A 22,299-nucleotide genomic window follows, 5' to 3' on the forward strand; every position below is an offset into this window, starting at 1 on the left:
TCTTTCTTTTGATTTTATCTCAATTACAGGGGGGAGGGGGAAATCATCTAGAGAGCTTGATTTTTTAAATAACAGGAGAAAATCTGGCAAAGGACCATCTCTTAAAGCAGTGCAGCTCAGCAATATGAGGGATGATAAAGGAAAAAAAAGCAGATTATCTTCTGTTACACGATGAAGATATATAGACAGAACAGCTCCCCTTAATTGAAAGCAAGACAATGTTGTATTGTAAGTGATACACAAAAAGAAAATGAACATATATACTGTATTGTAGTCAAAGCATTACTGCTGCAGCAAAATAGAGCTTTAGGAGTGCCATAAATCACTGAATATGTTATGGACCACAGATAAAGCAAAAGATAAGAGTCTATAGCTCATGACATCTGTGGAAAATGTAATTCAGTATTTAATGCCTTTGGAATTGGTAAAGGTGACCATGACTTTTAAATTCATGTAATGACCCCATAGGTAAGGAAATTTTCCAAACCATATCTAAGTGACATACTTTTAACAACCTTCTGAAATGGATTCTTCCCCCAAACTGTCAGGCTTCTGAACACCCTCCGCTACCACCCAGTACACATTATTTATGGTAGAGCTGGTAACATTATATTGCTGGAGATTTAACTACATGTTGCATATGCACTTTATGTCAGCTTGTACATCTACAGAATTTTTTTTATTATCCGTTAATATTGTTGTGTTAATATTATTCAATGTGCTGCATGCGATATATGTACTGTGTTTTGCTTTGTGGTCCCAGGGGAAAGTTGTTTCGTTTAGCAGTGTACATGCATACTGTTGAATGACAATACACTTGAAATCGAACTTGGACATACCAGTTAGGAGCACTACTGAACAAAGTTAAAGGGAGAGCTCTCCTGTGTCATCTGTAACCAGAGAATAAATAATATGAAATAAACCATTTCCCTGAGGATGGTAACTAAAAGTTTGATGCTACCACCAGGCACCTTTTCCTTTGGAAGTACAGTACTGTGCAAAAGTCTTAGGGACTTTTATATAGCTAGAGTGCCTAAGACCTTTGCACAGTATTGTAGTAGTTTATTTATTGCATTCTACTGCTGCTGCTGCTGCAAAAAAGAAAAAAAAGTCAAGACATATGCGATTGATGATAAATCTGATTCTGATACAGGTTGTTGTTGTGGACTGAGAATAAGAATTGGATGGAGAGAGGAGATTCATGCTTGGGAAAAGGGGAAGGGAGAGGGGAGAGAGTGGAAGTGCCAGAGAGACATTCTGTAATGAATAATAAATGAATTGTTTTTAATCAAATGACCTGGCATCTCAGGGCTGAGTGTGTTTGCACATGTGCCACCACACCCCCTACGCCTGGCATTCCTACTCTGTCACCTGTCCCACACCCCTTTCATGGCATTCCACCCCTTGCCAGTCCCAACATCCTTCACTCCCGCTGGATTACAAACTCACTCTCAGCTGCACATTGACAAACATAGCATTGTGCAAAAGCCTTAGGCACCCTAGCTATGTACATCTGCCTAAGACTTTTGCACAGTACTCTATGTGTTAAGATTTGCTTTTGTCAGCAGTGGGTCTCACTATTGCAGATGTTTCTAGTGAGACTCCCTGAGTATTTAACAATGCTCGAGATTCCTACAGAATCAAAAATAATGAAGAGCAATATTGCTGGAAACTAAATTGTGCTGATTTTTAATAAATGGTTTATGAAATGTAAAACACCTCAGGTACTGGTCTATGGATTAATTGAATTTGGATGCATAAATACTATCTACTTGAATATTGCAGAGAAAAGAAAATGGGAATGCAGAACAGATTATATAGTCATGAAGAGATAAATAATCCATTTTAATCTTCTTGAAATAATACAAAAGGAGATGTTTAGAATGTTGATTCGTGGTCATTAAATATATTGGTAAGTTACAGACGGAGGTGGCTGCATGGAGTAACTCTCTGAGTGAGTTCTTATTGAAAGTAAACTCAGTATTGCTTGCAGTTAAGTTGCCAGGTGGCTACCCATTCCAGGTTCATATTTAAGAAAAATTGGTGTAAAAGGTTTCTTATGTTACTGCGTATGTTAATCAAAATGGCTTCTTTGTTAAGTAAAAGTAGGGATGCTTTTTTGTTATGGTAACTGGAGAGAGAGTGCTTGCTCTTGCAGCTTGTTTGGGTTATGATTACTGATAATGAGAATTATATTCATTTGTTAACCAATTGGGATAGATGTTATTCTCTCTTGTGGGTCTGTGAGCTGTGGTTTCACGGGTTTTTGGGGAGTTGGCGAGGAGATCGCGAGGAAGCTGGACAGTGCTGGAGGCGCTACTGGTCGATCTCCGAGGGTGGTCTCAGGCACGCGGGTGGTGGAGGTTGGAGAAGATCGAATAGTGGACCGATGACTTCAATGGTTGAGCTCCAATGATTGTGCACTAATTGACTGAACCCTGATAAGTTCTGGCGCCACTTCTTCTCTTTCTTTTTTTCATACATGTTGTATCACTATTAATCACTTAGTTCTAGTAAGATATATAAAGTGTAAAAGTGTATTCTGTAAACGGTGTGAGGTTTGATATTGTGTGTGCGAGTTTGTATTAGTGTGCATTTCACAGCATCCATGTATATGGGAGGCGCGGTTTGGTAGGGGGATGAATTTTTCCCTAGACATACACCTGCTGATAGCGAGAGCATTACATTTGTGTGGGCTCATCCGGGATTGAATTTTCAGTAAGCTGTGTAAATCGCACACGTTCAGTAGTGCAGAGATGGATCAAGATAAGATTGTAAACTGGAGTGAGTTAGACGAAATACCGGTGAATCATGCATGTGTGTTAAGAGGGGTGGTTTTCTGCATTTCAGAAGGTGTGTTAGTGTGGGGGTTGAGCTTGTTCAAAGGTATGGGACAGATAGAGCTGGTGGCTAGAAGCTGCGGTAAAATGGTGGTTAGCTAGGTGTTGGTTCGTACGAGTGCTGATGTCATGACATTGGAACTGCCAGTGACGGCCAGTGTCCCAGGGAGGCGGGGCTGTGGGGCCTCCACCCCCTCCCGGAGGACAAAGGTGAGGAAACACTGGAGGAGGAGCTAGATGTGACCCCAGGGGAGGTGCCAGCAACCAGTAAGGGGGTGGTGGGGGGGGTCAGAGTGGAAAAGCTTCGCCAGGCCCCGCCCCTAGCTAGGGAGGCCTCCGAGCTGGCAGCCGCCCTTAACTCCCTGGTGGGAGTGGCCGAGAGGCCGCCAAAGATGGGGGGGGTTTTCTCAGGAGCCATACCTACTCCGGCCGGGGAGGTTGGCTATGATACCTGGATCGAAAACACGTCCCTGTTGTTAGAGGCATGGCCAGGCTCAGATGGGAAAAAGAGACAGCAATTCATGGGAAGTTTGAGGAGCGCAGCGGCCAGAGTAGTCCGAGAGCTGAAAGTTGAACTGCCCTCAGCTTCATTGGCGGAGTATTTAGAAGCTTTGGAGGGAGCGTTTGGAATGTCAGGGGATCCCTGGCTGCTTTTAGTGGAGTTTCACCACATGGAGCAAGGGAGGGGGGAAAAGCTCTCAGAATACATTTTTCGGTTGGAGAGAATGCTTACTGGATTGCAACGCCAGGGGATAGTGAAGGCGTACGAAGTGGCAAGTGTGAGGATGAGACAGATATTTAGTGGTTCCCTGGAGGAGGACAAGGTGGCGTGGAGGCTTTGGCAGTCCTATAAAAAGAGCCCCCCTCCATCATTCAGGCAGCTGATTAGAGAGGTGCAGGAGGAAGAGAGCACGTTGGGCATTTGGAGAAGTACAGTCTACTCATGAATAGTCAACATGGCTTTGTGAAGGGAAGAACTTGCTTCACGAGCCTGATAGAGTTTTTTGAAGAAGTAACAAAAGAAATTGATGAGGGTAGGGCAGTGGATGTGGTCTACATTTGACAAGGTCCCTCACGAGAGACTCATCCAGAAAGTCATGAGGCATGGGATCAGTGGAACCTAGGCTGTTTGGATAAAAATAATAAAAATTAAAGGATGAAAGCAGAGGGCAGTTGTGGAAGGAATGTATTCTACCTGGAGGTCAGTGACTAGTGGAGTGCTGCAGTGATCTGTCCTGGGACCCTTGCTATTTGTGATTTTTATAAATGACCTGGATGTAGAGGCAGAAGGATGGGTGAGTAAGTTTGCGAATGACACGGAGATTGGAGGTGTTGTGGATGGAGTTGGAGGTTGTCGAAGGTTACAAGAGGATATAGACAGGCTGCAGATTTGGTCAGAAAAATGGCAGATGGAGTTCAATCTGGATAAGTGTGAGGAGATGCATTTTGGAAGGACAAACCAGAAGACTGAGTACAGGATTAATGGTCAGTTACTTAAAAGTGTGGATGAACAAAGGGACCTTGGGGTTGAATTCCATACATCCATCAAGGTCGCTGCACAGGTTGATAGGGTAGTTAAGAAGGCCTGTGGGATGCCAGGCTTCATTAACAGGAGGATTGAGTTCAAGAGTAGAGAGGTCATGCTGCAACTCTACAAATCTCTGGTGAGACCGCACTTATTGTGTTCAATTCTGGTCACCTCATTATAGGAAGGATGTGGAAGCAATGGAAAGGGTGCAGAGGAGATATAACCAGGATATTGCCTGGTTTGGAGAACAAGTCATATGAAGCAAGGTTAGCAGAGCTGGTACTTTTCTCTTTGGAGCATAGAAGAATGAGAGGGGACTTGATAGAGGTCTACAAGATTATGAGAGGCATAGATAGGGTGGATAGTCAGTACCTGTTTCCCAGGGCACCAATAGCAAACACCAGAGGGCATATGTACAAAATTAAGGGAGGGGAGTTTAGGGGAGACATCAGGGGTAAGTTTTTTACACAGAGGGTTGTGAGTGCCTGGAATTACTTGCCAGGGATGGTGGTGGAGGCTAAAACATTAGGGGTTTTTAAGAGCCTCTTAGACAGGCACATGGATGAAAGAAAAATGGAGGATTATGGGGTAGTGTGGGTTTAGTACTTTTTTTTAAGGATTATATGGTTCGGCACAACATAGAGGGCTGAAGGGCCTGTACTGTTCTACGGTGCTATGTTCTATGGGCCGAAAAAGGAGCTTGGGCCACCAGCAGCAATCCTCACTGGTACAGAAAGTGATGGCCGGGCTGAGGACCGAGAAACCCAAGGGGTCCCAGGGGAGTAGGGACCCCCCCCCCCCCCGTTTGAGGGGATGGACAGGGAGAGTCCCCCCTTGGGGGGACGACCCGTGCAGTGGGCTGGGAGTGGCAGGCGTCCCGGGAGAGGAGGGGTGGTGGGTAGCATGTCCTAAACCTGTGGGTAAGAGGGGCAGTTCCGGCGGGAATGTGAGCGGCCAAGGGTGTGCTACAGCTGTGGGAAGGAGGGACACTTTCAGTGGGATTGTGAGAGACAAGGCGTCTCGCAGAGGGCAAGCCCCCGGGTGACTAAGAAGGGAGGTGTCAGGAAACTTAGGAGAGACTCAGTGAGGGAACAGACTGGAGTCTCTGGAGGAACACGTTCCTAGAAATCAGCCAGGAGACCACCGAAAGCCCAAGCCTTTATTCCGGCTGGGCTGGTGGGACCCCAATTCCAGCGTGTGCCTATGGATAGGGGAAGTTTATACAAAAGCCATCCTTGACACAGGGTTGCAGGTTACTTTATTGTACTGTTCGTCCTACAACCAATATCTAAAGCACTTGCCAGTAACCCCATTTAATGCACTGGAGATTTGGGGTGTAAGTGAGGGTGATTATCCATATGATGGGTACCTGTCAGTGAGATTGGAGTTCTCGGAGGGTGATGTGGGAGTATCTGAAGCTATTGATTAGTTGGTGTTGGTTTGTTCAGAACCAGTGGAAACCGGTGGCACTGCCCTTCTGGTGGGGACTAACTCCCCTCTTATGCGACAGCTCCTGGGAGCCTGTAAGGGGAACATGGGGGAGAACTTTCTGGAGACCCTCTCGGTACACCCAGTGTTTCGAGCAGTGTTCGAAGAAGTGGGCGACCCCCCAAGGGCTGGATCCTGAGTGCAAATGAGGGACGGTGTGGTGTATGCAGGTGAGCGTAAAGTGATACGGCCAGGGGAGGTGGCACTAGTGATGGGGATCCCCAGATTCCCCGGAGTGCTGGTGGGCGAAGCCCCGTTAGTAGGCACCCCAATAGATCATGAGGGGGAGACTTGATTTCCGGCAGGGGTGCTGGTGAGGCCCGAAGTGCAGAGGCCAGTGGTGGTACGTGCGAGGCGGATTAGCCGTGAGTGTCAGGAACACTATGGAGAGAGAGATCAACTTTAAAAGAGGGATGCTGCTGGCACATTTGTTCCTGGTGACGGTAATGTTTAGCACCCCTGTGAGGCCCACTAAGGGGGAAGGATTGGAAAACAGAGGAAAGCTGACCGCTGAGGCCTTTAACTTTGGGGATTCTCCTGTGTCGCCAGAATAGAAACGCAGGCTGGTGGAGAAGATGTCGAAGCTGGAAGATGTTTTTTTCTCTTGGCGAGTTTGATGTGGGTTGTTCCAAGAGCACTTTCCATACCATCAGAGTGACTGAGGACACCGCGTTCAGAGAGAGATCACGGCGACCGGCCCCTGCAGATGAGGAAGATGTGCGGCAGCACTTGTGCAAGTTGAAGGAAACTGGAATCATCACTGAGTCCCGAAGCCCCTATGTGTCCCCAGTAGTAGCGGCCTGGAAGAAGAACGGAAGGGTACGCATGTGTGTGGACCACATGACTTTGAACTGGCGCACTGTCCCTGACCAGTACACCGTCCCGAGGGTTGAAGACATGCTGGCCTGCCTGAGTGGAGTGAAGTGGTTCAGTGTGCTAGACTGGAGTAGTGGATATTACCAGATCTCAATGAGTGAGCTGATAAAGAGAAGATGGCCTTTATCTGCCCACCGGGGTTCTTTCAGTTCAAACAAATGCCCCAAGACATATCAGGGGCTGCAGCCACCTTCCAGAGGCTCATGGAGAGGACTGTGGGGCTCGAGGTGCTGGTGTATCTGGATGATCTGATAGTGTTTGGATCTACTTTGGAGGAACATGAAGAGAGGCTGCTGAAGGTGGTAAGCTGGCTTAAGGAGGAAGGGTTGAATCTTTCCCTGGAGAGATGCCAGTTCTGTAAGCCGTCGGTCGGCTACGTTGGCCACATGATTTCGCGAGAGGGAGTGGCTACTGATCCGGCTGAGATAGACGCAGTGACCACCTGGCCGAGACCCCAGAAGGTGAGAGCCCTACGCTCATTTTTGGGGTTCTGTGGGTATTACTGGCAATTTGTGAAAGGACACACTAAAATGAGTCACCCGTTGAACCAGCTATTATGTGGCTATCCACCTGTGGGGAAGAAAAGGAAGGGGGACCGAGGGCAGGAAGCAGGAGTATACTGGAACCCAGTGGAGCCTTTTGGATCGAGCTGGAATGATAAATGTGAGGAAGCGTTCCAATCTCTGAAAATGGCGCTTACCCAGGCCCACGGTGTTGGCTTTTGCCGATCCCCAGAAGCCCTATGTGCTGCACACTGATGCCAACTGAGAGGGTCTCGGGGCTGTCCCGTACCAGAAACAGGGCAATGCATTGAGACCGGTGGCGGTCAACAGCCGAAGTTTGTCGCCATCTGGGAGAAACTATCCCACTCACAAGTTGGAGTTCCTGGCGCTGAAATGGGCGGTTGGGGACAAGTTGAGCAACTATCTATACCGGGCCAAGTTTGAAGTGAGAATGGATAACAATCCTCTCACTTATATCCTGACTTCAGTGAAACTGGATGCCACAGGCTGTGGTATTGTTGGTGGTTGGCAGCTTTGTCGGTGTATGATTTCAGCCTGAAGTACCGGCCGGGAAGCAGGAATGTCGATGCGGATGCTTTGTCACGGCGGGAGCATGGGGAACCGGAGACAGAGGAGGAGTGGGAGAGCACTCCTGCCCCTGGAGTGAAAACCATGTGCCGGTTTGCTATCACCGAGAAGGCCAAGGAAAAGGGGAGGCTGGTGCGAGCAGTGGACCCATTGGGGGCTTCTGATGATGCCCTGCCCCCAGTTTACTGTGACCTGACTGCACTGAAGACTAAACAGTTGCTGGAACTAAGTCTGGGGGAAGTGGCAGCTGCTCAGCGAGATGACCCGGGCATTGGCACTGTGTGGAGCGCAGTGGAGAAGGGGGATGTGGTGTTCACAGAGGAGATGAAACACACTTCAGTGCCTCCATTATTGAAGGAATAGCCTCGGTTAAAGTTGAAGAATCAAGTCTTGTACCGAGTCACGTCACCCCCGGACCACCCCCAGCGTTGGCAGCTGGTCATGCCTGAGAAATATCGGCAGACTGTGTTCCAGGCACCGCATGATGATTCCGGGCACTTGGGGGTGGGAAAGACCATTGGATCACCCAAGGACCAGTTTTACTGGTCCCGGATGAGGGGAGAGGTTGAAGAATACAGTAACAAGTGCTCTCGTTGCATCAGGAGGAAGATCCTGCCTGCGCAGACGGCTCCTTTGTCACACTTGCAGAGTGCGGGACCCCTGGACCTGGTATGTAGGGATTTTCTATCTACTGAGCCAGATACCAGCAACACCGCGAATGCCTTAGTCATCACGGATCACTACACTCGATATGCTCAGGCATTTCCCACTAAGGATCAGAAAGTGACTACAGTAGCGAAGGTGTTATGGGAGAAATACTTTGTTCATTATGGCCTTCCCAGGCAGATCCATTGTGATCAGGGACAGGACTTTGAGAGCCGGCTTATTTATGAATTACTGGGTATGCCTGGGGTTGAGAAATCCAGGACCATACCTTATCACCCGCAGGGTGATCCTCAGCCTGAGAGGTTTAACCGGACCCTGCTCGGGACTCTGGAGGTTGGGCAGTAAAGTAAGTGGAGTCGGCACATCGGGCATTTGGTTCACTGTTACAATTGTACTCTCAATGACGCTACAGGGTACTCGCCTTACTATCTGATGTTCAGGCGGGAAGCGAGGTTGCCCATTGACTTGTGCTTTGGGACTGAGGCAGGTGAATTTCCTTTGAAGCCATATCTGTAGTATGTGTCCAATATGAGGAGAGAGTTGAAAATGGCGTACGAGTTGGCCGAGGTGGTGGCTATCAAGCAGAATCAGAGGAATGAGAGGAGATATGATCAGAAAGTGAAGTTCACCCAACTGTTGCCGGGAGACCGGATCCTTATACGGAATTTAGGACTACCTGGTAAGCACAAGTTGGTGGATCGTTGGGCAGCCACCCCCTATATGGTAGCGAGCCAGATGCCAAATCTACCTGTTCACCGGGTGAGACCAGAGGATGAGAAGGGGCCTGTCAAGGTACTCCATCGGAACCACCTGTTGCCCCTGGGTCAAGCAGTGCAGGCGGATCAAGAGCCCGACCGGCAGGTTATGCCTAGCACAAAGACTCTGTGAGGGCGCGGGGCGAGTAAAGAGACTGCTGTGGAAGAGACTGGACCGGTCCTCATCCCGGAAACGGATACAGCTTCGGAAGATGACAATTCAGATGTGCGGCACCTGTTTCCGTTCGCTAATTCCCCAGTACTGGAAGAAAAGGCTCCTGGGCCTTCCTCCACTGAGCTAGGAGAGAGGAGGGAGAGTGATGAGGGGCAGACTGAGATACAGCCGGCATTGGGGGGAGAGAGGGTGGAACCCTCTCACGAGACAGAGGGCTCTCAGGTGAAGAGGGATCCCAGTGAGGGAGAGGGTGAATGTCCAACAGGAAGACCTGGGGTGTTCCCTGTGGAGTTGGAGGCGGAAGGGTTGGCAGAGGAGGTACGGAGGTCTCAGAGAAGTAGGCACCACCCGGAGTGATTGACATATGCAGCGCCGGGAGAACCGAGTGTGATCTCTACCACGCTGGGAAGTTATGTCACTGCTTTCTGCACCTGGATTGGGTTTTGTGTTTTGCAAGAAGCATTGGAGAACTCTGTTAATGTCATGAGGTCATGACTTTTGTTGGTGGGGGAGAATCTAAAGTTTTTTTATGTTACTGTGTATGTTAATCAAAATGGCTTCTTTGTTTGTTAAAAGTAAAAATGCTTCTTTGTTATGCTATCTGGAGAGTGAGTGCTATCTCTCGCGGCTTGTTTGGGTTATGATTACTGATAATGAGAATTGTATTCATTTGTTAACCAATTAAGATAGATGTTATTCTCTCTTGTGGGTCTGTGAGCTGTGGTTTCGCAGATTTTTGAGGAGTTGTTGAGGAGATTGCGAGGAAGCTGGATGGTGCTGAAGGTGCTGCAGGTCGATCACAGAGGGTGGTCTCAGGCACGTGGGTCATGGAGGTCGGAGAAGATTGAATAGTGGACCGAAGACTTTGATGGTTGAGCTCCAACAATTGTGCACTAATTGACTGAACCCTGATAAGTTCTGGCACCTTTTCTTTCCTTTCATATATATTGTATCGCTATTAATCACTTAGTTCTAGTAAGATTTATAAAGTGTATTCTGTAAATGTACATGGTGTGCTGTTTGATATTGCGTGTACAAGTTTGTACCAGTGTGTATTTCACAACATACACATATATGGGAGGCGCGGTTTGGTTGGTGGACGAATTTTCCCCTAGACATACACCAGCCAATCGCGTGAGCGTTACACTGGAAATATAAATAGTATATCTAGTAATTTTCATATCGATCAAATAGAAAAAAATAATTCTTTCTTCACAAAAGCACTTAATGCAGTTGTTGATGCCGTAGCAGTATAAAGCACACAGTTGTTTATTGATTCCAGTATGAAGTACCTGTACCTTTTCCAAAATATTGTACCTCTTCATCCTGCTGAATATCTGATTATTGGAAAATCACAATCATATATTTTGGAGAAAATTCAGGCTGCACAAAATGGATTTTGCAATGTTTGCGACATTGGGATCATTATTTAGCAGAAGACAAAATATCAACCTGATAAGGATAGTTTGTGATCTTTCATTTGCCAGCTTCAAACAGGTTAAATGTTTTGTGAAGCATATAATAATGCAATAAAATTAAAGTTCTTGGAGAATAAAATATAGAAAATGTGAGAAAACTGAAATTAAAAATATGCTGGAAACTCTCAGCAATTCAGAGAAAGAGAAATAAAGTTAAGAATGTAGTTAAGAAAGCTTATGGAGTGTTAGCTTTCATAAGTCGAGGGATAGAGTTTAAGAGTCATGATGTAATGATGCAGCTTTACAAAACTCTAGTTAGGCCACACTTGGAGTACTGTGTCCAGTTCTGGTCCCCTCACTATAGGAAGGATGTGGAAGCATTGGAAAGGGTACAGAGGAGATTTACCAGGATGCTGCCTGGTTTAGAGAGTATGGATTATGATCAGAGATTAAGGGAGCTAGGGCTTTACTCTTTGGAGAGAAGGGGGGGGGGGGGTGAGAGGAGCCATGATAGAGGTGTACAAGATATTAAGAGGAATAGACAGAATGGACAGCCAGTGCCTCTTCCCCAGGGCACCACTGCTCAGTACAAGAGGACATGGCTTTAAGGTAAGGGGAGGGAAGTTCAAGGGGGCTGTTAGAGGAAGGTTTTTCACTCAGGGAGTGGTTGGTGTGTGGAATGCACTGCCTGAGTCAGTGGTGGAGGCGGATACACTAGTGAAGTTTAAGAGACTACTAGACAGGTATATGGAGGAATTTAAGGTGAGGGGTTATATGGGAGGCAGAGTTTGAGGGTCGGCACAACATTGTGGGCTGAAGGGCCTGTAATGTGCTGTACTATTCTATGTTCTAAGATTTCAGGCCACATCACCTTATTTGTCATGGTCCCTTCTGGCACCTGGCTATCTTCCTCAGGAATCCGGCCTTAACCAATTTGTTTAGTTCCCAATCATTCCCTGGTTCCAATAAGTACAAACACCTGCATTCTATCAACCAGTTCAGTATAAGAATCCTGTGACCACAACTAGAAGGTGCCAGTTTGTTGGTCGACTCGTGTACGAGTAACCAATGGACTGAGGACTATCCGTTCTAGGTCTAACCTTGTTCCTGAGTTTTCTACTGGAACCATGACTCTGGGCAAAGACTCCCTTGGAACCCTTCCCACACTCGCTATGACGGCAAAGCCTCCTGACTCGGCCTCCGCGCCTGTGTTCAGCACTCGGGTTCCTTCCACCGCTACATCTGTACAACAGAACGAACTGGCCACGATGAACCCAGCGGACACGGATCCCGTACACCAGGCCCTGGCCAGCCAGGGTTACCTATTGGGCGCCCACGACCAACTACTTCGGGAGATCACGGAAAACCTTCGGACACTAACCACAAATGTGCAGAAGGTCAGTGGGCAAGTGGACCGGGTCTCCGCTTCTGTTTCCCCATCCCCGGCTACCCAAACCCCTCCGCTCGGGGTGGCTTCACCCTTGGAACCAGCAACACCATCCCCTCGAGAGCCGTATGTACTCGAGCTTGAACCCTACGCCGGGGACCTAGGGAGGTGCCAGGCCTTCCTGTTACAATGCTCCCTAGTCTTTGAGCTGCAGTCACACACCTACACTTCCGATAAATCGAAGATTGCGTACATCATGGGGCTGCTACGAGGGGATGCCTTGGCTTGGGCAACTGCGATATCGGATAACCGTCCAGGAGTTTGTTCCTCGTACCCCTCCTTTGTTGCGGAAATGAGCAAACTCTCCGAACAATCCACTTGCGGAAGTGACGTCGTGAAATGGCTGCTTACTCTTCGTCAGGCTTTGCGAAGTGTGGCCAGGTACACCATTGAGTTTCGGACATTAGCCGCAGACTCCGGGTGGAGTGACGAGGCCCTATGGGAGGTGTTTCGACAGGGCCTCTTGGACTAGATAAAGGATGAGTTGGCCGCGAGGGATGACATGGACTGTCTGGACTCTCTGATCTCGCTAGCCATTCGATTAGATTATTGACTTCAGGAGCGTCAAAGAGAGAAAACCAGTTGCCCTGCTGCTCGTGGAAGTCCCCAGTCCACCTTACCAGCCTCAGCCAGGTCCCCTTCCCCAGCCGCTCCCCGTGTGGCTCTTGCTACCACCGTCCCCACCCCCCTGGGGGAGGAACCAATGCAGCTGGGATGGAACCAGCTCTCCCCGGCCGAACGAACTTGGAGGTGCAAAGCTGGGGCCATCCAGGACATTTCCGGGATACCCGCCCTCAGCGGCCAAAAGGTAGGGCTCACCGGTGAGAAAGGGAGCCCTGGTGAGCCGAATGATACTCCCTTCAGCGCCCCAGACTCAGATGCAGATCCCAGCAACTGTGAATTACCAACAATGGTCCCTGTCCCTATCCGCTTCAGTGGATTCTGGTGCTGAGGGCAATCCGCTGGACGAAAAGATAGCCACCCAGGCCGGAATACCTCGAGTAGCAAACCATCCCCTGGAGGCCCGGGTCCTGGACAAAAAACTGCTGGCTCGGGTGACCCACTGTACGCCACCCCTAACTTGATCCTATCCGGCAACCATCGGGAGGAGGTACGATTCAGTCTCATTCAGTCACCTCAAGCCCCGGTAGTTCTGGGGTACGCATGGCTGACCCAACACAATCCCCGGATTGACTGGTCCACTGGGAGGATAGCCGAATGGAGCACGTCTTGCCATACCAACTGTCTGCGGTCGGCCCTATCTCCCAGAGAAGCTACCGTGACCCCACCTGTTTTGGAACCCCTTGACTTGTCCCGAATCCCCAAAGAGTACCATGACTTGGGGCAGGTGTTCAGTAAACAGCGGGCCCTTTCCCTGCCCCTGCACTGCCCATACGATTGTGCAATCGAGCTTCTCCCCGGCGCCCTGCTACCCACCAGTTGCCTTTTTAACCTATCCCGAACAGAGAGAGATACCATGGAAAGATACACCAACGAGTCCTGCAGGTCTACTTTGTCCTCTACCTGTCCCTGGCCATCCCTGGTCACACCTCACCCTAGACTTCATCACCGGTCTACCCAACTCCTGTGGAAACACCACTGTCCTCACTGGTAGACTGATTCTCCGAGGCAGTGCACTTTGTGGCCCTCCCTAAACTCCCTTCCTCTCAGGAAAACACAGATCTTCTCGTCTGCCATGTCTTTTGCCTCCACAGAATCCCCAGTAGGCGCCGGTTTCTTCTTTGTAGAAAAGAAGGACGGGACGCTTCACCCTTGTATCAACTACCGAGGCCTAAATAATATAACAGTTAAGAACAAGTACCCGCTACCCCTCATTAGTTCAGCATTTGAACCCCTGCATGGAGCCACCATCTTCTCAAAGCTGGACCTTCGCAACGCCTACCATTTAGTCAGGATAAGGGAGGGGGACGAGTGGAAGACGGCCTTCAATATACCTCTGGGTCACTTTGAATATTTGGCCATGCTGTTTGGCCTCACCAATGCTCCCACTGTTTTCCAAACCCTGATCAATGATGTACTGAGGGACTTTATCAATCGAGTTGTATTTGTGTACCTTGACGATATCCTGATATTTTCTCGCAGCCCCAAGAACATGTTCACCATGTCCGTCAAGTCCTCCAGCGACTGTGGGAAAACCAGTTATTTGCAAAGGTGGAAAAATGCCAGTTCTACGTCCCTTCGGTCAACTTCCAAGGCGATATCATTGAAAGCAGGCAGATAAAAGCAGACTCCGAGAAGATCCGGGCAGTGGAGGAATGGCTTGGACCCACGACACGCAAACAACTTCAACGATTCCTGGGGTTTGCAAACTTCTACCGCAGATTCATCAGGGACTACAGTCGAGTGACAGCCCCCCCCCCCCTTACCTGGCTTACCTCGTCTACCACCCCATTTTGCTGGGACTCCGAAGCGGACTCAGCATTCACTGACCGGAAGAGGTGTTTCACCACTGTCCCCATCCTGGTTCATCCGGACCCATCCTGTCAATTCATCATGGAGGTGGACACCTCTGACTCTGGGGTGGGAGTTGTTCTAACCCAACGGGCAAGTTTGGATGTAAAGCTTCACCCCGTACCTTCTACTCTCGCTGACTGTCCCCCATTGAGCAGAATTACGAGGTGGGGAATCGGGAACTACTGGCAGTCAAACTAGCACTGGAAGAATGGAGGCACTGGTTGGAGGGAGCAGTACACCCGTTTGTGGTATGGACGGATCGTAAGAACCTGGGGTATATTCAGACCGCCAAATGACTGAACTCACGCCAGGCCCGTTGGGCATTGGTTTTTTCTTTTGGACGATTCCAGTTTACCCTCATGTACCGACCAGGATCCAAGAACGGGAAGCCGGACGCACTATCCCGCCAGCATAATTCCAAGGATGATACATCCAGTCCCAAGACGATCCCCCCACCATCCTGCGTGGTGGCCACCCTCACTTGGGAGATCGAGGCTAAAGTAAAGGACCCCGACCCTGGCAATGGATCCGGCGATCGCCTGTACCTGCCCATCTCAGGTTCTCCAATGGGGGTGTACATCCCAGTTTGCCTGCCACCCCAGGAGAGATCAGACCCTAGCTCTCCTGAGGAAGTTCTTTTGGTGGCCGTCCATGGAGGGGACACCCGCTCTTATGTTTCAGCTTGTTCCATCTGTGCCCGGGTAAAGGTCTCTCATCGACCACCTGCGGGTCTACTTCGTCCTCTACCTGTCCCTGATCACACCTCACCCTAGTCTTCATCACCGGTCTACCCAACTCCTGCAGAAACACCACTGTCCTCACTGTGGTAGACCGATTCTCCAAGGCAGTGCACTTTGTGGCCCTCCCTAAACTCCCTTCCTCTCAGGAAACCACAGATCTTCTCATCTGCCATGTCTTTTGCCTCCACAGAATCCCCGTGGACATCGTCTCTGATCGAGCTCCCCCATTCATCTCGTAGGTATGGAAGGCCTTCCGTTAAGCCTTGGGTGCAGCGGTCAGCCTGTCATCCGGCTTCCACCCACAGACGAACGGGCAGACGGAACGGGTCAACCGAGACCTGGAGGTGATGTTACGCTGTGTAACAGCAAACAACCCATTGACCTGGAGCGACCATCTCCCATGGGTTGAGTATGCCCACAACTCTCTGGTGAGCTCTGCCATTGGGAGGTCTCCATTCGAGTGCTCCCTTGGGTACCAACCCCTGCTGTTCCCCGCGCAGGAAGAGGAGATTGCGGTACTGTTGGTTCGGGACCATATTAATCGGTGCCGTAAGGTTTGGGAGGAAACACACGGCCCTACTCAGCTCAACAAATTGGAATAAGAAGACAGCCGACCGACATTGGACTCTGGTGCTGGAGACCAACTGGGGCAGATGGTGTGGCTTTCCTCCAGGGACATCCCGCTCAACAATGAACAGAGGAAACTTTCCCCTTGTTTCCTGGGACCATTCAAGATTGAAAGGGTTATCAATCCCACAGCGGTCTGCTTAAAGCTGCCAAAGTCCATGCGCATCCACCCAACTTTTCATGTGTCTCAGTTAAAGCCAGTTTCCGTCAGCAAATTGTGCCCCCCCAGCTGAGACTCCCCCACCTGCCTGGGTCATCGACAACCATCCGGCATACGCCGTCCGAAGACTACTAGATGTGTGCCGTCGGGGCAGGGGTCTCCAATACCTGGTGGATTGGGAAAGGTACCATCCTGAAGAGCGTTCTTGGGTCCCCTGATCCTTCATCCTAGACCCTTCCCTCATCCAGGACTTCCATCGGGACCACCAAGACAGGCCTGGAGGATTGCTGGAAGGCTCCCATTGGGGGGGGGGGGGGGCTACTGTCATAGTCCCTTCTGGCACTTGGCTATCTTCCTCACGAATTGGGCCTTACCACCTCATTTAGTTCCCAATCATTCCCCGGTTCCAATAACTACAAACACCTGCATTCCATCAACCAGTGCAGTATAAGAATCCCTGTAACCACAACTGGAAGGTGCCAGTTCGTTGGTCGACTCGTGTATGAGTAACCATGGGACTGAGGACTATCAGTTCTAAGTCTAACCTCGTGCCTGAGTTACCTACTAGAACCAAGACTCCGGGCAAAGTCTCCCTTGGAACCCTTCCCACACTCACTACAACGGCAAAGCCTCCTGACTCGGCCTCCACGCCCGTGTTCAGCACTTGGGCTCATTCCACTGCCACGTCCGTGCAACATTATTAGAATTGGAAAAGAGGACAGAGGAAGTTTAGTTAATCAAATCTGTGGACAACCAAATGTAAACATCTGTAATGTTTACCAAAAAGCAGGTATTTTCATTCACAAAGTCATTTACCACCACATTGCCAACTCTCAACACTCAGCAGAAAGAGCAATCAATTCTTCAAAGTCATTGCTGTTTTTCTGGAGCTTTGCTTTCTGCTTGAGTTGTGACAAATTATACCTTTAGAGATGAACACATTTCAGATGTTTTCCTATTCAGTAGGAGGGTTATTGTCTTGATTTGTAGAACAATTCTTGCCAGCCTGTAGAGAGATATATGCACATAAAAGTAATGAATAACACATCCAACAAACATACAAATAAAAATATTGTTCCCTTACAGAACACATGACACAAAAGAGAAGATGAGAAATTTACTACAATTTGCAACATATTCATCTACAGGAAATGGCCAAGTTCACTCCACTTTTGCACAAGATTCTGACAGATCTTCCACCTCAGTTTTAGCTTGCAGCTGTGCTCTCTATTTTAAGTACTGGTAACTTTTTAGCTTATCACTTCAATCCACATCATGAGACACTGCTTATTAAAATGCAACGAGGTACCTACAACATTAAAACCATATGAATGCTAGCTTGTTTCAGTTTTGTTTTCTTGAGAGCAGCTTCAGATTTATATCACGTCCTCTCAACTTGTGTATCCACACTCTTTCAATATAATTGCTTTATCATTTACCTGCAACAGTGAAAATGCATGTACATCCAATATCACAAAATATTTACTTACATGAGAGAAGTCATCTTAGCTCGAGTCTAATCCAGCTCACAGACCAATCCCACTTTCCGCAGCCTTTTCCTGTAATCTACTCTCCCGACATTCACAACAACTACCCCCAATTCCACCAATATCCGTACGCAAGGGAAATTTCAATGGCCAGATTGCCTATCAACCTGCACAATTTGAAATTGTTGGAGGAAAATGGTCACATTAAGAACATGCAAACTTCACACAAACAGCACTCTGGAGATGACGGAAAGCAGTGCGGGAAAACAGTCGCCAATGCATTACAGAAAGTTGTGCCCCTGCCGTTGCTCAGTTCCCTATCTCCATCCCCATCTGCTCTATAAATTAGTTTTCACAGATCTTAGTCAAAATCTCTTCTTGACCTTCTTTGATTCCAGCAAACACGATCATACTTTCTCTCATCTAGTCAAAGAGTGAAGTAAAAAACATGGAAATCTTATGTGAAAAACAATTTGACATATACCAATGGAATCCTTATTTTCTTTTTCTGAATTGGTGAGTTAAGGTACCCTTTATACCCAAAATGATTTTCTTTAAATAGTTTTATTTGACGTGAATATTGATTGGAAGCTGGACTGATTGATGACCTAGATATATCAGAATCAGATTTATTATCAGTGACCTATTTGACTTTAAATCTGTTGTTTGGTGCAGCATTACAGTGCACAGACACATAATTACTAAAAATTATAAAAAAATAAATAGATTGTGCAAAAAATGGAATAATGAGGTTGTGTTTCAAGGGCTCATGGATCATTCAGACATCTGATGGTGGAGTCGATGAAGCTGTTTCTGAATCACCTTCAGGTCTCTGTACCTCTCCTTGATGGTAGTAATGAGAAGAGGGCATATTCTGGTTATCTAAGTCTTCTTAGTGATGAATACTGCCTACTTGAGACACTATTCCTTGAAGATGTTCTCAATAGTGAAAGGGTTGTGTGCATGATGAAGCTGGCTGCGTCTACTACCCTCAGCAGCCTCTTACAATCCTGGACAATAGACAACATACCAGGACGCGATGCGATCAGTCAGAATGTTCTCCATCATACAGTTATAGAAATTTGTAAGAGTCTTTGGCAACATACCAGATCTCCTCTAAAGATCATACTCTAAAGAAGTGGAGCCAGTGGTATACCTTCTTCATGATTACATCAATGTCTAATTTGATTTTTGCATATGAAGTTGTGATATACTTCATCATCTTCTCCAAATACAATATACAAAGCTTAGTATAGAACACTGCATGAGAAAATTGTGTGCTTGGGCCCAAGTGGAAATCTACAGCTCCTATGTAAATTAAGACAACACAATAATAGAATATTGAAGTTATTTTGCACTGTTGGCAGGTTGTATTTCAGTTTCACTGATCTGCTGAAAAACTGCTTGCCTTCTCAAATGGACGCAAAATATCCTTCAGCACTGTTTGAAATAGAGTAGTGTGGTTTCTTGATGTCCTGGACAACATTGATTACTCAACTATCATCATTAAACAATTATTTAGTCATTTATCCAAAGACTGCTTATGGGACTTTGTTATACATACAATAGATACAATAGGGACATGCCAACAATTTCTGCACTTTAAAAGTAACTCATCGACTGTGACCTGGTTGTAACAAACTGATGATGTGAAAGGTGATAAAAGTTCTTGCAATTTATTGATGAGGTAATGTTTTATGCACATATGCTTTATAACTAGACTTTAAATATTTACAACTGATTAGCATTTTTATTTCAGAAGAGATCAGAGTGGAAACATTATATCTCAGAATTTGCTGAGCAGCATCCATTTCCTGCACTGTGCTGTGGTAACTCTTTCGTCGCACATTTTTCTTAACTGATGGGCCGCCTTACAATAACTGCTGTAGATCACAGGTTTCAAAATAAAGGCATGTTTTAAATAGTGTAGATATGAATCCAATGCCAGCCAGAGTGGTCAGGATTATCGCTGTTTCTCTGCATCCAGACACCCCTTCCAATGTCTTTGCTTGGGATTGTATCCCGCTCCTTCCTTCCTGGTCCCATTCTTTCCAAGTCACTTCCAATCCAATGAAAGTAATTTTAATCCGTTATTACTGAAGATAATAGAGGGAGCCTTCAATTTCCTTGTCTGGGACTGTGTGATGCCTACTGGAAAAGATTTAGAGCATCTTAAACACAAGAGATTCTGCAAAATACTGGACATCCAGAGCAAATTACCGGATTCAAGACCCAAAATTGTTTAATGCCATTTCCAGAGTGCAAGTGTAAAGGAGAACAAAATAATTGTTACTCCGGATCTGACACAGTGAGACAGATGCTCCATGCGCAGAGTGGGTGGTTCCTTTATGATGTTACTCGCCCTTCTCCAGCGCTTTTCTGTATATGTGTTCTTGATGGTCTATAGGCTGGTGTTGATGCATTGGACAGTATTAACTACCCATTGTAGAGCTTTCCTGTCACAATGCAGTTTTCGTACCATGCAATGATGTAGCTTGTTAAGGTGCTCTCTAATGTTCACCTGTAGAATAACGTGATCCAGTTCTCTTAATCCTCTTCAGAAAATAGAGACACTGGTGAGCCTTCCTGAATGTGCAGAATGTGTTCTGGGGCCATGCAAGGTTGTGTGAGATGTGCATTCCCAGGAGTTTGAAATCGTTCGTAAATTCCACTGTTGTGCCGTCGATGTAAAGAAGGGTGTGAGTGGTGCAAATTCTCCTGAATGCTGAGGACAAGGTTCTTTGTCTGTCACCAGGCCTTCAGCTCTTCCATGTGCACTCTGCAAACATTGTTGTTGGTGATGAACCCCACTACTGTCATGTCAGTGGCAAACTTGAAAATGTGACTACTTGCAGGTTTGGTTGTGCAGTCATGTGGGAGCAAAGTGTCCTGCAATGGGCTGAAGGAACTAAGCAGATCAAGCAGTAACTGTGGAAAGTAGTAAGCATTTGCCTTTTCAGGCCAAGGAGCTTCATCAGAACTTGCAAGGAAGGGCGAAGAAGCCAAAACAAGATGAAGAGGAGCAGGGATGGAAAGGAAAGAGTACAAGTTTGAAGATGATGGGTGAAACTAGGTGAGGGGCAAGGATAGTGGCTAGGGGAGGGGCAGGAAGTAAGAAGCTGGAAGAGGTAAAATGCTGAAGAAGAAGAAGAAGAAGGAAGCCTACAGAAGAGGTCCATGGGCCATGGGAGAAAACGAAGGAGGAGGGGGTGATAAGCAGATGACAAGAAGAGAATGGGTAAGATGGGAGACAGAATGGGTAATGAGAAAAGTGAGAAGGAAGAAGGGGTAGAGAAACTATCAGAAGTTAGAGAAATCAACTCTAACTTGAAACACATTTCCTTTGTGTTGCAAGCTACTCAGACAAAATACCAGAATCAGAATCAGATTTATTATTAACGGCATGTGTCATGAAATGTGTTAACTTATAAGGTATTGCTTCCCCAACTTTAGTGCTGCCTTATTGTGGCAGTAGAGGAGGCCATTGACTTGGAATATTTGCATTATAAGCTGAGAATTCCATTAAGCTAGCTCACATACAAGAAGCAATCTACAAAACATCTCTCTGGTTTACAGTTCTTGATTTTTACAAATTTCACCATTTACAATTATTCCTTTACATCATATGATATTTCTATTTCACATTTCTTTTCACGGCACAGTGCATTTGCATTTGTGCTGTTTCTCCCAGCTCTCAATGTGATTTCATTGCCTCGGAGCATGACTTTCCAGCATCCGTGATGATCTTCTGTCCCTACACACGCACACACCGATGCAGACACACTCTAAAATGAAGCAATGCTCATATTTATGAGTCAATTTCAGTGGGCTCTCTGTTGTCTTATTGCAACATCCCCATTTTATAGTCCAATTCTCATTCCTAAACCTCGAAATGTTACTGATTTTGCATAACATCATTTTGTACTCAACCTACATTTTATCATTCCTATTTCATATGACTGTCAAGCAGAAAAACAGCCAGCCATTTTATTTTCTTGTCATTTAATGTTGACTATATATGAGGGGACATGAAAATTTTGCCTGCAAGGGAGATTCTATTATTTAGGGCTACTATATTATGCTAATTGCTTTAAGGCAATAGACATTTCTCTGTGCAATATTTACAAATGTAAAGTAGTAGCATGCCGATCACATCATCAAAACCTATTGAACAGTATGTCATTTTCATGTTGCCTTAGGTAGATCCTGTAATTGAGTTAGAGTAGTCAGTCCCCAAGATTTGTACTATGCAGGCCACTTACTGTTCTTTGTCAGATGAAAGTGATTTATTAGTCTGACTGAATAGATAGGTTGCCCTAGATTCTGTCTACTATCTAAACTCTTCACCCATGGCACCTGTCCATTTGAACAGATCTTTTTTTTAGATCTATTTGATCCAAAGCTTGAGCATGTAGATATTAAGAAAGAGGATGTGCTGTAGCTTTTGGAAAGCATCAAGTTGGAAAAATTGCCGGGACCGAATGAGAAGTATCCCAGGCTACTGTGGGAGGTGAGGAAGGAGATTG

At 46.9% G+C, this 22,299-nt stretch overlaps 1 protein-coding gene across 3 annotated transcripts in view; it reads right to left on the reverse strand.

Moving 5' to 3' along the window:
• The window catches only part of luzp2 (leucine zipper protein 2), a 409,997-nt gene that overhangs the window by 18,432 nt on the left and 369,266 nt on the right, over window positions 1-22,299 (reverse strand). For all 3 annotated transcript variants that reach the window (XM_059976016.1, XM_059976014.1, XM_059976015.1), the window contains one exon: window positions 17,211-17,292. In XM_059976016.1, the coding sequence (XP_059831999.1) occupies window positions 17,242-17,292 (51 nt within the window). In that variant the 3' untranslated portion in view covers window positions 17,211-17,241. The remainder of the gene's footprint in view (window positions 1-17,210; window positions 17,293-22,299) is intronic.

This window comes from Hypanus sabinus, chromosome 7, assembly GCF_030144855.1.
Source record: "Hypanus sabinus isolate sHypSab1 chromosome 7, sHypSab1.hap1, whole genome shotgun sequence".
NCBI lineage: Eukaryota > Metazoa > Chordata > Chondrichthyes > Myliobatiformes > Dasyatidae > Hypanus > Hypanus sabinus.